The 13,909-nt window shown below is 49.4% G+C and overlaps 1 protein-coding gene across 1 annotated transcript; it reads left to right on the top strand.

The window, feature by feature from the left end:
- Positions 1–283: 283 nt before the first annotated feature.
- On the top strand, positions 284–3,675 carry LOC108795026 (ras-related and estrogen-regulated growth inhibitor-like protein). Its single transcript, XM_018566193.1, has 5 exons — positions 284–363; positions 400–496; positions 2,067–2,120; positions 2,584–2,660; positions 3,184–3,675. Exons 1-5 carry the CDS (start codon positions 337–339, stop codon positions 3,595–3,597), a joined length of 669 nt encoding a protein of 222 aa, XP_018421695.1. The 5' UTR covers positions 284–336; the 3' UTR covers positions 3,598–3,675.
- The last annotated feature ends 10,234 nt before the right edge of the window (positions 3,676–13,909 follow it).

The following is a 13,909-nucleotide window of genomic DNA, read 5'->3' as shown; positions in this document are numbered from 1 at the left end:
CTGACCTCCAGTCAGAAGTAAAATGTTATTTTCTATAATAATTTCCTATCCTCCTGTAGAGAATCTGGCCACCCAGACACATGAAACTGTGCGCTCACCTGATACCGAGCATGAGACACAGATGATTGAGTGCATTGCATATCAAAAGGCCCCTGCGAAGACAACTCACTGCCACTGGTCAGCCTCACACCCCGAGAGGTCCTCTGTGATTGGCTGCTGCCAGTGTCACTCGCTCCCTCCCTCCTCTACCTTCTACTATAAAGGGAGCTGCCAGCCAGCTCAGAGCTCAGAATCCTCATCATACGTCTCCCTCAGTGACAAGTCCCAGGATTACAAATGGTTGTTCAAATCCGCACCAGCCAACAACAGCAGCAGCATCATCATCATCATCATCACCATCAGCAGCAGCAAGCCAAGATGACCGAGATCGGCCACCAGCAGCAGAAGGTGGAAGCCAACATTTTGGTTCTGGGCGCAGAGAACGTGGGCAAATCTGGTACGTACCTAAAAAAAATTACAAGGGGGATTTTTATGAAGCAGGGAAGGTGACTTTCACCAAACATTCACTGGTGGTGAATTAACTATCGTCATTTAAAAACACATGCACCAGGAAGATTCACCTGCAGTGAATGCTTGAGGAATGTCAGATTAATTGCTTTATAAATATTCCCCCTAAAAGCTCCCTCTCTTCTGTTATCTGTTAGTTGCCGTAATTCCAGTTATCATTTTTAAGGGCTCACTTTGATTGTCAGCTCTGCTGCCAACACTGTCACTCCCATTTCAGAAGACAGTGAAAATCAATTTGATTTTAGCTAACTGAAAAAAGATATTTCCTTCTATTGTTTGCTGCTTTTTATGTGATTGTTAGCTCTTCTGCTGAGAGTGGGTTTGGGGGTTCAGTACTATCTCTGCCTTAATTAGACATAGTTATAAGGGGTTCCCATCATCCCTACACTGAGTTCCCGGGTCTGTACACCTGCTGTGCCCATTATGAGGGACTCCCACCATCCCTGTGCTGAGTTCCCGGGTCTGTACACCTGCTGTGCCCATTATGAGGGACTCCCACCATCCCTGTGCTGAGTTCCCGGGTCTGTACACCTGCTGTGCCCATTATGAGGGACCCCCACCATCCCTGTGCTGAGTTCCCGGGTCTGTGCTCCTGCTGTGCCCATTATGAGGGGCTCCCACCATCCCTGTGCTGAGTTCCCGGGTCTGTACACCTGCTGTGCCCATTACGAGGTGTTCACACCATCCCTGTGCTGAGTTCCCGGGTCTGTACACCTTCTGTGCCCATTATGAGGAGCTCCCACCATCCTTGTGCTGAGTTCCCGGGTCTGTACACCTGCTGTACCCTCCTCTCTGTACCATAATGTGCCCATTATGAGGGACTCCCATCATCCCAATGCTTAGTTCCCGGGTCTGTACACCTGTTGTGCCCATTATGAGGTGTCCCCACCATCCCTGTGCTGAGTTCCCGGGTCTGTACACCTGCTGTGCCCATTATGAGAGGCTCCCACCATCCCTGTGCTGAGTTCCCGGGTCTGTACACCTGCTGTGCCCATTATGAGGAGCTCCCACCATCCCTATGCTTAGTTCCCGGGTCTGTACACCTGTTGTGCCCATTATGAGGTGTTCCCACCATCCCTGCTGCATTATTTTTTTCTATAATATGTACATTTTTATTTATATAATTTATATATATATATATATTATATTGAGACGACAGAGGCTTGCCCGCATGCTCCACCTATTAGTAAAATAATCATTTTTTGGGTAGACTGATCCTTTATATTAGGTATTATCAATGTTTTTACTGTGAGGTGTTGGAGACAGAATAGAATAGAATATAATAGATGGATATTATGCATGTTACAAAGTTCTTTATGACTATAAGAGACATTTCCACCAGAATTCAGCCAATCACAATCTCCAGCAGTAAACTGATTCTAATTGGCTGCAGTATATTTCAGGTGAATGAGCCCGCCCTCCAATGTTCTGAAAAGTTTCTAATGATTTGTTTGTATTTATTTCGTTAAAATCTAAACTTTTCCCTTTCTGCTTTTCAGCTCTGACCGTCCGCTTCCTGACCCGAAGGTTCATCGGGGAATACGTGGGCACCGGTGAGTTCCTTTCACTCATTGATGATGATTTTTTTTATTGAATTCAGAGACAGAATTGACATATTTAAAGGGGACTTCCTTCTTTCCTTGTAGATATATGCAAAATCGAACTGTATTAAAGGCTGCAGGTTCTCATTCCATCATCCACTGTAGCACCCCCCACCCCTAATTATTGCTTACCTGTTTCCTGATTGGTTGGTAAGCTCAAGGATAGCAGTGCCCACAGTTCAGGGACAAGGTTGTTTAGCACCCATGGCCAAAAGTCCAACACGCACCTCCCCATGTGAACTACTTAAGCAGCATAGGTTTTAGGTCCTGCCCTTTTTGCCCCACCCCCTCTGCTGACATTTCCCAGGTGGCCACTTTTCTAGTTATAAAGTTAAATTTTTATTGACCAATCTGTGAATTTTGTCATTGAGTATTGGCCTCGTTCCTAACAGTTGTTTTCTGTTATGTCTTTTAGAGTCCATCTACACTCATAACGTCTTGGTGGACGGCCGAGAGACCTTCTTCAGCATCTGGGACTCTGTCTGCCCACAGGTGAGTCAATGTTCTTGGCTGTGTCCCTGCCCACCTTGAGGGTCTGTGTCCCCGTCCCACCTTGAGGGTCTGTGTCCCCGTCCCGCCTTGAGGGTCTGTGTCCCCGTCCCGCCTTGAGGGTCTGTGTCCCCGTCCCGCCTTGAGGGTCTGTGTCCCCGTCCCGCCTTGAGGGTCTGTGTCCCCTTCCTGCCTTGAGGGTCTGTGTCCCCTTCCCACCTTGAGGGTCTGTGTTCCTAGCCCACCTTGAGGGTCTCTATTCCGGCCTATCTTGAAGGCCTGTGTCCCCGACCACCTTAAAGTTTTTGAGTTCCTGCCCACCCTGCAGTCTACTCCTTACTCAATACATAAGCATCTTGGCATGGTTAGGGCGGGTGGGTGGACAAGATCTCACCACCCAGAGGGATAATATTGGACTGTTTTGGGCGGGGTGACCCTTTTACCCGCATGTTACCGGTTACTGTGATTTATCAATGGGGTGCCGTATAATCTTTTTTTTTTAAATGTTTTTGCCTTTCCTCAACAGAACCCCAATCTCCAAACATGTGTCTGCGAAGAGCAGCTCCGATGGGCCGACGGCTTCATCCTCGTCTACAGCATCTGCGACCGCGATAGCTTCAACGTGGTGCGCCAGCAGCTGCAGCGCATCCGCCAGCTCAAAAAGCGCCAGGGCTCGGCGCCCATCATCATCGTTGGCAACAAGCGCGACCTCCAGCACCGGCGGGAAGTATCCAGCGAGGAGGGTCGCATGCTGGCCATCAGCTCTGACTGCGGCTTCTTCGAGATCTCGGCGGCTGAGACCTACCACGGCTCTCTGGTGGTCTTCCACCAGCTCCTGGAGTCTGTGCGGGAGAACCGCAGCGCCAACAAAAAAAACGCCGGCATCAAGGGCATTGTCAGGAGCATGTCCGCCGTGTTCGGGCGCAAGAGGACAGAGTGAGGCCGGGACTTCTCATCTGCGACGTCTTTGGCCTATCAGTTATACTTAATAGCCATGTGACCTGCTTGAGGGTCATGTCTATGTCTAGGTGGCGGTTAGCCGCGTGGGTCTGAAGCCCACTTTGCACTGGCGCACTTGTTCAAGGAACGGCCAGGAGCTTGGACTTAATACTCCGAACTTTGGCCATCTGAGTGACAGTATTGACTTGAAGTAGACTTGGTTGCGGGCTCACCTCAAACCCGCTGATGGTTGCCCATTTTTTTGGAGGGCTATTACCGCCTGGTGCCTCGGTGGCCCTCCACGGGCAGTTTTGCACTGGCACACTTGTTCATGGAACGGTTAGTAGCTTGGACTTAATACTTTTAGGACTTATCAACTTAAAGTGGACTTGGTGTCGGCCCGTGCCCTGGACTCGCCTTGGGCTTTCATTATCTGGCGCCTCTGCAGGACACGGCTCGGTGGAATCCAGATTGTTATGCACTGGACTGAACAATTCTGCAAGCACAGGGCACGGCCACATGCTAAAGCTGATACATCCCCCCCCACCCAACCACCAGATGGTCCGTTCCCACAATTCGACGGGACAAGTGACTCTTCCAAAGGGCTGGTTGTTCCTCTGCCTGCTGACTTTGGTTGGCTGTATCCTCTGGTATTAGGAGCGGGGCCCTAAAATGGAGACTTTTTCACTGTTAGTTCCGAAGTGTATTTGCACTATATGGGTGAGGGCCGTTTTGGATACATTGTATAAAGATATCTTAAATAGGAATCATTGTGTCATGTGATCGGGTGGGATCTATGTGGGCGGGGCTTAGGAATGTGATGCTTCTCGACTGTATATATTGTATACATTGTACATATGCGCACAGAGGTTTTATTTAATGCCGATCTGTTTACAGAACAGGAGACGTATTTATTTTATAGTCCATTTCTGAATGAAAATAAAAAAATTAAATATATTAATATCTGAATTTATTTTTTTATATCTGAACTCCGTCCTTCCCTTCAGTCTTCTGCCTGACCTCCGACCTTCCCTTCAGTCTTCTGCCTGACCTCCGACCTTCCCTTCAGTCTTCTGCCTGACCTCCGACCTTCCCTTCAGTCTTCTGCCTGACCTCCGACCTTCCCTTCAGTCTTCTGCCTGACCTCTGACCTTCCCTTCAGCCTTGCATAGTTGTCCCGCCTCCTCTCCTGGACTGAAATGTCTTCCTCTGATGTCACTGCACACTGCGAGCATCTATGTACATTAGAAGGTCCAGCAAGTCACATAGAACCTGCCTGGAGGACGTTCAACATCATCTACCTCCTTCCTCTCCAGCCTGAGACCAGCATCAGCAATGGCGGCTATAAATTTTAAAGTGGACCTGTCATAATAGTGGAACTCCGACCAAAACCTATTAATCCTCTTTCTGTTAAGGTGGAAGAGGGTGAGATTTCCCCCCTCACTTCCTGCGTGGACACTGGGACAGGAAGTGAGGTGAACTCTTCTCCAACAGGTAACCATAGAGAGGATTTGACCCTCCTTCAGAAAAGTTTTATACCGGTCATAGATAGAGCCATGTGACAAATGATTATGCAAAGAACACAGAGGAGTCACCCACGATGGGGGTTATCCTCCTATAGGAGAGCCATGACTGTAACCATTTCCTTTCCTCTATAATATATTACACTATAGTTTAATATAAATTATTCATAATTTGATTTATTTTAATTATTTTACAATTACTTTTTAAAGTGTAATGTAAATACACACACATGTATATAAATGCCATTATTCATTTTTTTTAATATATAATTTTTTATTCTATATTTTTTTCGATGTAGGAAACTGTATTTCCCTTGAGGGCTCTGTGACCCCCCTGGACTGGAGCGGCACAGGGGGGGTATGTAGAGGGGACACAGAGGGGATATTACAAGTGACACGATGACCTCACCACCACATTGACGCCATGATGATGGGGATGGTGGAGTGGCTGGAGGACTGCAGAGCGGAGTGTGTGACGTTGGAGGACTCCTGAGGGTCTCAGCAATCAGGACAATCAGCTTATTGATTAGACCCGGGACCTCCGTGAGCGTCTGCACACAAAGCGCCACGACTCATTACCACCGTACATACACGGTGTACCGCACACGTATGTGACCGCAATGTCCTCATCCTCATGACTCTGAAATGGACACACATATATAACCCAGCTGCCGAGACAAAAACCATCTTCATGATAAATCCTTCCTTTAATGGCGCTCCCGCAATGTTACAGCGGCCCCCTTTAAATGTCAGGCACATGTGTAGAAATCTGATTTGTCTACGCTTAAAGTGGACCTGTCATTACTGTCTGTACGAAGCAATTTATCCTTTGCTACATTGTATCCAGTCACCAGGTGAGAGGCTGCAGCAGGGGCTGATCTGTGTCAGGCATTTGTGAACACAAGAATATAGCATGCATGTGTTTAACAGAAAGGGTTTATTTAAAGTGTTATCATCATGTTGATGATTGGAGAGGAAGATCCAGGAGAGGCAAAATATAAGTAGAATAAACTTCAGCTACAATAATCCAATATATGACACAAACATAAAGAACACGTCTGTATAAACATTTATGTACCTTCCAACCTCCTTAAAGTGTATCTAAAGCCAATGTTTTCTGGTCCTTGATGTAAATTCTGGAGAGCACAGAGGCCGGTCAAGCTTATTTTTCATCTGTTTTATTTTGGGGAGAACTCTCTTCACTTCCTGTCCTGTAGACAGAACAGGAAGTGAGATAAATAAGATATATACTGATCAGCCATAACATTATAACCACCTGCCTAATATTGAGTAGGTCCCCCTTCTCCTGACGCGTAAAGGCACGGACTCCTCTAGACCTCTGAAGGTATGCTGTGGTATCTGGATGAGCCCCCTAATATTGAGTAGGCCCCGCTTCTCCTGACCCATCCAGGCATGGACCCCACTAGACCTCTGGAGGTCTGCTTTGGTATCTGGATGAGCCCCCTAATATTGAGTAGGCCCCGCTTCTCCTGACCCATCCAGGCATGGACCCCACTAGACCTCTGGAGGTATGCTGTGGTATCTGGATGACCCCCCCTAATATTGGGCAGGCCCCCCTTTTCCTGACTTGTCCAGGCATGGACTCCACTAGACCTCTGATGGTATGCTGTGGTATCTGGATTACCCCCCCCTAATATTGGGCTGACCCGTCCAGGCATGGACTCCACTAGACCGCTGAAGGTGTGATGTGGTATCTGGATGACCCCCCTAATATTGAGTAGGTCCCCCTTCTCCTGACCCGTCCTGCCATGGACTTTACTAGACCTCTGGAGGTATGCTGAGGTATCTGGATGACCCCCCTAATATTGAGCAGGTCCCCCTTTTCCTGACTCGTCCAGGCATGGGCTCCACTAGACCTCTGTAGGTGTGCTGTTGTATCTGGATGACTTCCCTTGAGTAGGTCCCCCTTCTCAGGAGAAGGGGGACCTGCCTTGAGTAGGTCCCCCTTCTCCTGACCCGTCCTGCCATGGACTCTAATAGACCTCTGGAGGTATGCTGAGGTATCTGGATGACCCCCCTAATATTGAGTAGGTCCCCCTTTCCCTGACCCGTCCAGGCATGGGCTCCACTAGACCACTGAAGATGTGCTGTGGTATCTGGATGACCCCTCTAATATTGAGCAGGTCCCCCTTTTCCTGACCCGTCCAGGCATGGACTCCACTAGACCTCTGATGGTATGCTGAGGAGGTATCTGGATGACCCCCCTAATATTGAGCAGGCCCCCCTTCTCCTGACCCGTCCAGGCATGGACTCCACTAGACCTCTGATGGTATGCTGTGGTATCTGGATGATCAACCTAATATTGAGTAGGTCCCCTTTCTCCTGACCCATCCAGGCATGGACTCTAATAGACCTCTGGAGGTATGCTGAGGTATCTGGATGACCCCCCTAATATTGAGTAGGTCCCCCTTTTCATGAGCCGTCCAGGCATGGACTCCACTAGACCTCTGATGGTATGCTGTGGTATCGGGCACCGTCAGTAGCAGAACCTTTAAGTCCTGTACGTTGTGAGGTGAGGCATCCCTGGATTGGACTTGTTCTTCCAGCACATTCCACATATACTGGATTGGAATGAGATCTGGAGAATTTGGAGGCCAAGTCATCACCTCAAACTCCTTGTTGTGTTCCTCAAACCATTATTGGACCATTTTTGCAGTGTGTCGGGGCGCATTATCCTGCTGAAAGAGGCCACTGCCATCAGGGAATACTGTTTCCATGAAGGGGTGTACTTGGTCACCAGCAATGTTTTGGTAGGTGGTCGGTGTCTTCCTAATTGGCCGGGAAGCCGGCTCCATGCTTCCTCGTCACCAGGTGACAAGGGAGCATGAAGCTGGCTTTCTGGCCAATCAGGCAGCCAGCGTGGGTAATGACTTGGCGCCTAGCTTCCTGATTGGACAGCTTCCTGATGGAGGGACCACGGAGCCGGCTTCCCGGCCAATCAGGAAGCCGGGGGTTGGTAATGACTTGCCGCCTAGCTTCCTGAATGGCCAGCTTCCCAACCAATCAGGAAGCCAGGCGACGAGTCATTACGCGCTGCCCGGCTTCCTGATTGGCCGGGAAGCCAGCTCCAGGCTTCCCGGCAAATCAGGAAGCTGGGCAGCGTGTAATGACTGCTGCCCGGCTTCCTGGTCCTGGAAGTTCAGGTATCGGGCTAGGCATCTGGGGCATTTCGGCGAGCACAGGTACTCACCCAAATACTCGGTATCGGCACCAATACCGGTATCGGTGCATCGCTAATAGAGAGAGAGATGTGAGGCTATTATTACAATTCATTGGGGTCCAGCCACATTTGAATTCATATAATACACAAGAATGGATGAATGGACTGTCTGAAACCCCGAAACGCGTTGGCTTTCTCACAATTGCTTATGTAATAAAACATCACGTTGGGCTCATTGACCATGGGTCTGGCTCCCTTACTGCTCCTTGTGTAGTTTGACCTTTCTGAAGAACACCACCCCACCTCCTGCCCCATTTGGGAATGTTCTGGTTTATAGTATCAACCTCGCCCATGCAAGTCAGCTCGATCCACGAGACCAATGACAGAAGATCTATCATCTCACTTTGCATGTACGCCCATAAAACCACAACAGAGGCTCTAACTCATCACCCAAATTTTTGGCTGTAGATACACTTTAAAGAGGTCATGTGACAGCGAGCCTTCCTGGCCTCCCAACAGGCCCACCAGGCCCCGAACCAGGAAACTGCGGAATGTGAGAAGTAAACGTTCAGGGATGGAAGACGTCATCGTCTGCGTCCTCCTGGATCCGGCTCGGGTAGACGGAGCTGTCGAAACTCTGGCGCCTCCTCTCCCGGACTCTCCTCCCGCCCGTATCGGAAGCCTGGCGCTGGCCGCTGGGGGTGACCCGGAAAAAGAAGCCTAGTTGGGGATCTGACTGGGTCTTCCTCGGAGAGCCGCCTGGCCTGGACGAAGCTTCCGACTTTTTCTTCTTGGCCACGGCTTTCCGCTTGGTCTCTTCTTCTTCTACGTAGGCGTTTCCCGGGAGCACCGACCACAGCGCCCCTTGAACGCATCGCCGCACCTAGAAGGAAGAAGCGGCATATTAAAGTGCTTTCCGGAAGCCGGGAGGCGGGTTGGAACCAGTGATGAGCCCATTTGTGGTGTCACCATAATGATATTGGGGCCTGCTCGGGTGGGGAGGAGTTTGAAGATAGTCCTGTGGGCGGGGCAGAGACAGTCCTGTGGGCGAGGCAGAGACACAAACTACACGAAAACATAGAGGAAGATGGCAGGACGTTCATACTGATGTCCACCCAAAATGGAAACATTGGTTCCCGGTAGAGTCAGCCTTTATTTTTGGATGATGGGGGATGAGACAAACCCCTCGTCAGGGTTCATAGCTTTTGGGGAGTCCACCGTCACTATTAGGGATGAACTTGGAGGTTACATGGCCCACCCGCACAATCAGCAGCAGGTAGTGGCATTCCCTGCCCCTCGGCTAACCATAAACAAAGGGCCGGGATGCTGGTGATGACATCATCGACCTTATATGGCAAAATTAGGCAAATGGCATTGACCAAATATAGCCATCTGTCCATATAAGGTCAATGACATCACTTCACCCCGCCCCCAATGCTTAGGTCAAGCTGTGGTGGGGAATTCTCCGTCTACAGCTGATTGGACATCATGGAAGGAACTCTATTCTGTGTTTGGGAGGAGCTCATGTTCTACTGGGACCCCGAGCTCATCCCTACTCATGTTCTACTGTTCATGCTCATCCATACTGATACTTTACTGCCCATGCTCATCCCTACTCATGTTCTACTGTTACCCCGAGCTCATCCCTACTCATGTTCTGCAGCACACGCTCATCCCTACTCATGTTCTTCTGTACATCCTCATCCCTACTAATGTTCTTCTGCACACGCTCATCCCTACTAATGTTCTTCTGCACACGCTCATCCCTACTCATGTTCTTCTGTTCATGCTCATCCCTACTTATGTTCTTCTGTACATATTCATCCCTACTCATGTTCTTCTGTACATGCTCATCCCTACTCATGTTTTACTGCCCATGCTCATCCCTTCTCATATTCTGCTGCTCATGCTCATCTTTACTCATGTTCTACTGTTCATGCTGATCCCTACTCATGCTCATCCCTTCTCATATTCTACTGCTCATGTTCCTCCCTACTCATGTTCTACTGCTCATGCTAATCCCTACTCACGTTCTATTGCTCATCCCTACTCATGTTCTACTGCTCATGCTAATCCCTACTCACGTTCTATTGCTCATCCCTACTCATGTTCTACTGCTCATGCTAATCCCTACTCACGTTCTATTGCTCATCCCTACTCATGTTCTACTGCTCATGCTCATCCCTTCTCATGTTCTACTGCTCATGCTAATCCCTACTCATGTTTTTCTGCTCATGCTCATCCCTACTCATATTCTTGCTCATGCCTTTTCATGTACTACTGCTCATGCTCACCCCCACTCCTCTTCTACTGCTAAGCTCAGACCCCACTCATTTTCTCATGTTCTACTGTAAACCCAAGCTCATCCCTACTCTCTTTCTGTCCTTGGGGCCATTGCCCCTGGAACAGGAAGTGATGCGACATCCATACAACATGGTTCAATGCAACAAGAGGAGACAGGAAACCTTCCATTGGATGCACCTGTTCTGGTGACAATTCAGCGGGCATTTCCTCTCTTTTTGTCACTTTCTGTTGTGTCACCGGGACAGGAAGTGAAGGGAAAACTTCCCAAGGGGACACAAACAAAAACCACTCTATCCAAAATGAACATTTCTGGCCGGAGACACAATTATTTCTGATGCTTCCAGGATTGTTGGCCCTGACGTCAGCAGACGAGCCCCCCACCCGTCACGCACAAAAGCCGGTCCGCGCTCTGATCTTCGCCCCTCCCTCGCAGATTCGCTCTTTCGGCGGCTGAGACGTTTTAGGAAAACGCACGCTCGCCGTCACAAGCCCGCTGACATCAAACATTGAAGTGGGTCAGCGCATTATAAAATCACAACGCGCGGGATTGGGGAGGGCGCAGCGCCGCTGAGTGCTCGCTGATAATGGCTCCTTGGCGCACGGGGACCTCAGCAGAGCGCATGGAGGGAAGCGGGCGAAGTGTCCTCCAGGAGCATGCTGGGAGGTGATTGCACAACAACGTGCGACGCGGCACTCGGCCTTGATTAGACGTCTGGCGTGGAACGGAAAGTTGGCGGCGACCTCGCAGATAAACACCAATACCTTAATTACCCAGAATCCCCGGGAACAGACAAAGACGCAGAGCAGGGAGCGAGAGCGGCTCGTTGTCAGGGGAGACGAGCGCCAATTACAGCTTTCCGGTCCTCAAAGGATCAACGTCGTTCCATTAACACTGATGGATGTCTTAAAGTGGACCTGTCATCTGATATATTCCTTCCATACACTCTCTGCGATGTCCCAGCGTGACCCGTCCACAGAGATCACAGTACCCCCCCGGCTTTTCTCTACAGAAGGACGACGCCATCTTTGTTCAGGCATCATGCACGGTCACCATCTGGACTGTGATGACACAGTCATGTAAATCCTGGTGACTGTGCAGATCATGGCTGTGTTCACAAATGATCAGCCCCCTGCTGCAAAGTTATAATGTACAGTCTGAGCACTGGGGGAGGGGAGACTGAGGGAATGCTTCCTCCTGCCTGCAGCATTCTGATGACTGGGGGAGGGGAGACTGAGGAAATGCTTCCTCCTGCCTGCAGCATTCTGATGACTGGGGGAGGGGAGACTGAGGAAATGCTTCCTCCTGCCAGCAGCAGAATGATCACTGGGGGAGGGGAGACTGAGGAAGATGAGATATATTATAGAGGAGTGACATCACCGCCCTCCAAATACAAGATATATTATATGGGAAGATCATGATAGTTACTTTATAAATAAATGACAGTATCTTTTCTGCTGCATCCAATGAGGTGTAGAAATGTCGGTCACATGACTGATGCTATGGAGTGTGATGATGAGATGATGTCATATATGTGTCTGGGATATAATTGTATAGAGGAGACGTGTGATATACGATGAGCGGCGCGCTCCGTTATAATGAATCTCTGATATTGGCCGACCATCCGTTCCGGCGTCTTAATTATCAGGAGAGGAAATGAGATTTGTTCCTTCCGTCCGGCACAGCGATCTTCATCTTATAATTCGCGCTCACAGCGGGGAGACCTGCGTCACCTTCATCAATCGCCCATTTCCCAGAAGTCTCTGCGGCCTCTCCGAGGATCGGAAAATCCCCAAATGACTTCCACATCAGCGGCTGTCTCGTGTCGTACAAACTCCGCCCACCGCGCTCTCATCATTGCTCCCTCCCATCTCCCTCCTGACCGATACATATTGATATATTCTGCAGACTATTCCATCACTGAATTCTCTAGAGATCTGCAGAGCATTGCTCCATCCCATCTCCCTCCTGACAGATACATATTGTTATATTCTGCAGATTATTCCACCACTGTCCCCTCTAGAGATCTGCAGAACATTGCTCCGTCCCATCTCCCCCCCCTGACAGATACATATTGATATATTCTGCAGATTATTCCATCCCTGACCCCGCTAGAGATCTGCAGAGCATTGCTCCGTCCTATCTCCTCCCTGACAGATACATATTGATATATTCTGCAGACTATTCTACCACTGACCTCTCTAGAGATCTGCAGAGCATTGCAACGGCCCATCAGTGAAGTCACTGCTCATATTTTTAGACAGAAAATCGATGTGGAGATGGGATGCGGGAAGAAGTATTATCTCTATAAAATACATCAGATTATCTGTTATCGGCACCAAGACAAAAGTTCTGGGAGGAGACACAAAAGGCTGACGCGTTCTACGCACAGAGCGCTCTGTATATGGGTCAGAATCTAGGACTCAGCACTGAGGGTCTCCGAGGAGGCAGGAACACATTGTGGAATTATAGATCTCTGTCTTATCTATGGAGCTGAAATCTGATTCAGAAGAAAGACACCAGAAGAGGAATATATGTGTGTGCGCCGCCCTCCCATCATCCGGGGAGATGTTCTATGGAAGAAGAGACAGCAAATCCATACACAGATAATGTCATATAGATCAGTCCGCTCCGAGCTTTATCAGGTCCTAGAGGGAGAGAGATGTCTGTATATAAATATCCCTCTCCGGCCAGATCTATTATACACTATATACTACTAATCATTATATATACATCTCTATCTATCTACTCTCCCCTCCCCTCTTCTCTCTCCTCTCCCCTCTCTCTCTCTCCCCTCTTCTCTCTCTCCTCTCCCCTCTTCTCTCTCTCCTCTCCCCTCTCTCTCTCTCTCTCCCCTCTTCTCTCTCTCCTCCTCTCTCTCTCTCCCCTCTTCTCTCTCTCTGCCCTCTTCTCTCTCTCCTCCCTCTTCTCTCTCTCCCCTCTTCTCTCCCCCTCTCTCTTCCCCATTTCTCTCTTCTCTCTCTCTCTCCTCTCTCCCCCCTCTTCTCCTTATCTCTCTCCCCATCTCTCTCCTTCTCTCTCTCTTTTCCCCAACTCACTCTCTCCCCTCTTCTCTCTCTCCTCTCCCCTCTCTCTCTCTCTCCCCTCTTCTCTCTCTCCTCTCCCCTCTCTCTCTCTCTCTCCCCTCTTCTCTCTCTCCTCTCCCCTCTCTCTCTCTCTCTCCCCTCTTCTCTCTCTCTCCCCCCTCTTCTCTCTATCCTCTCTCTCTCCCCCTTCTCATTCTCTCCCCTCTCTCTCTTCTCTCCCCCTATTTCTCTCTTCTCTTTCTCTCTCTTCCCCTTCTCTC

The sequence above is a fragment of the Nanorana parkeri genome, unplaced genomic scaffold (genome assembly GCF_000935625.1).
Source record: "Nanorana parkeri isolate BGI_ZX_2015 unplaced genomic scaffold, ASM93562v1 scaffold923, whole genome shotgun sequence".
In the NCBI taxonomy this organism is placed as follows: Eukaryota; Metazoa; Chordata; class Amphibia; order Anura; family Dicroglossidae; genus Nanorana; species Nanorana parkeri.
Note: the sequence above shows the minus strand (reverse complement) of the source record. Positions and strands in the feature narration are given on the sequence as shown.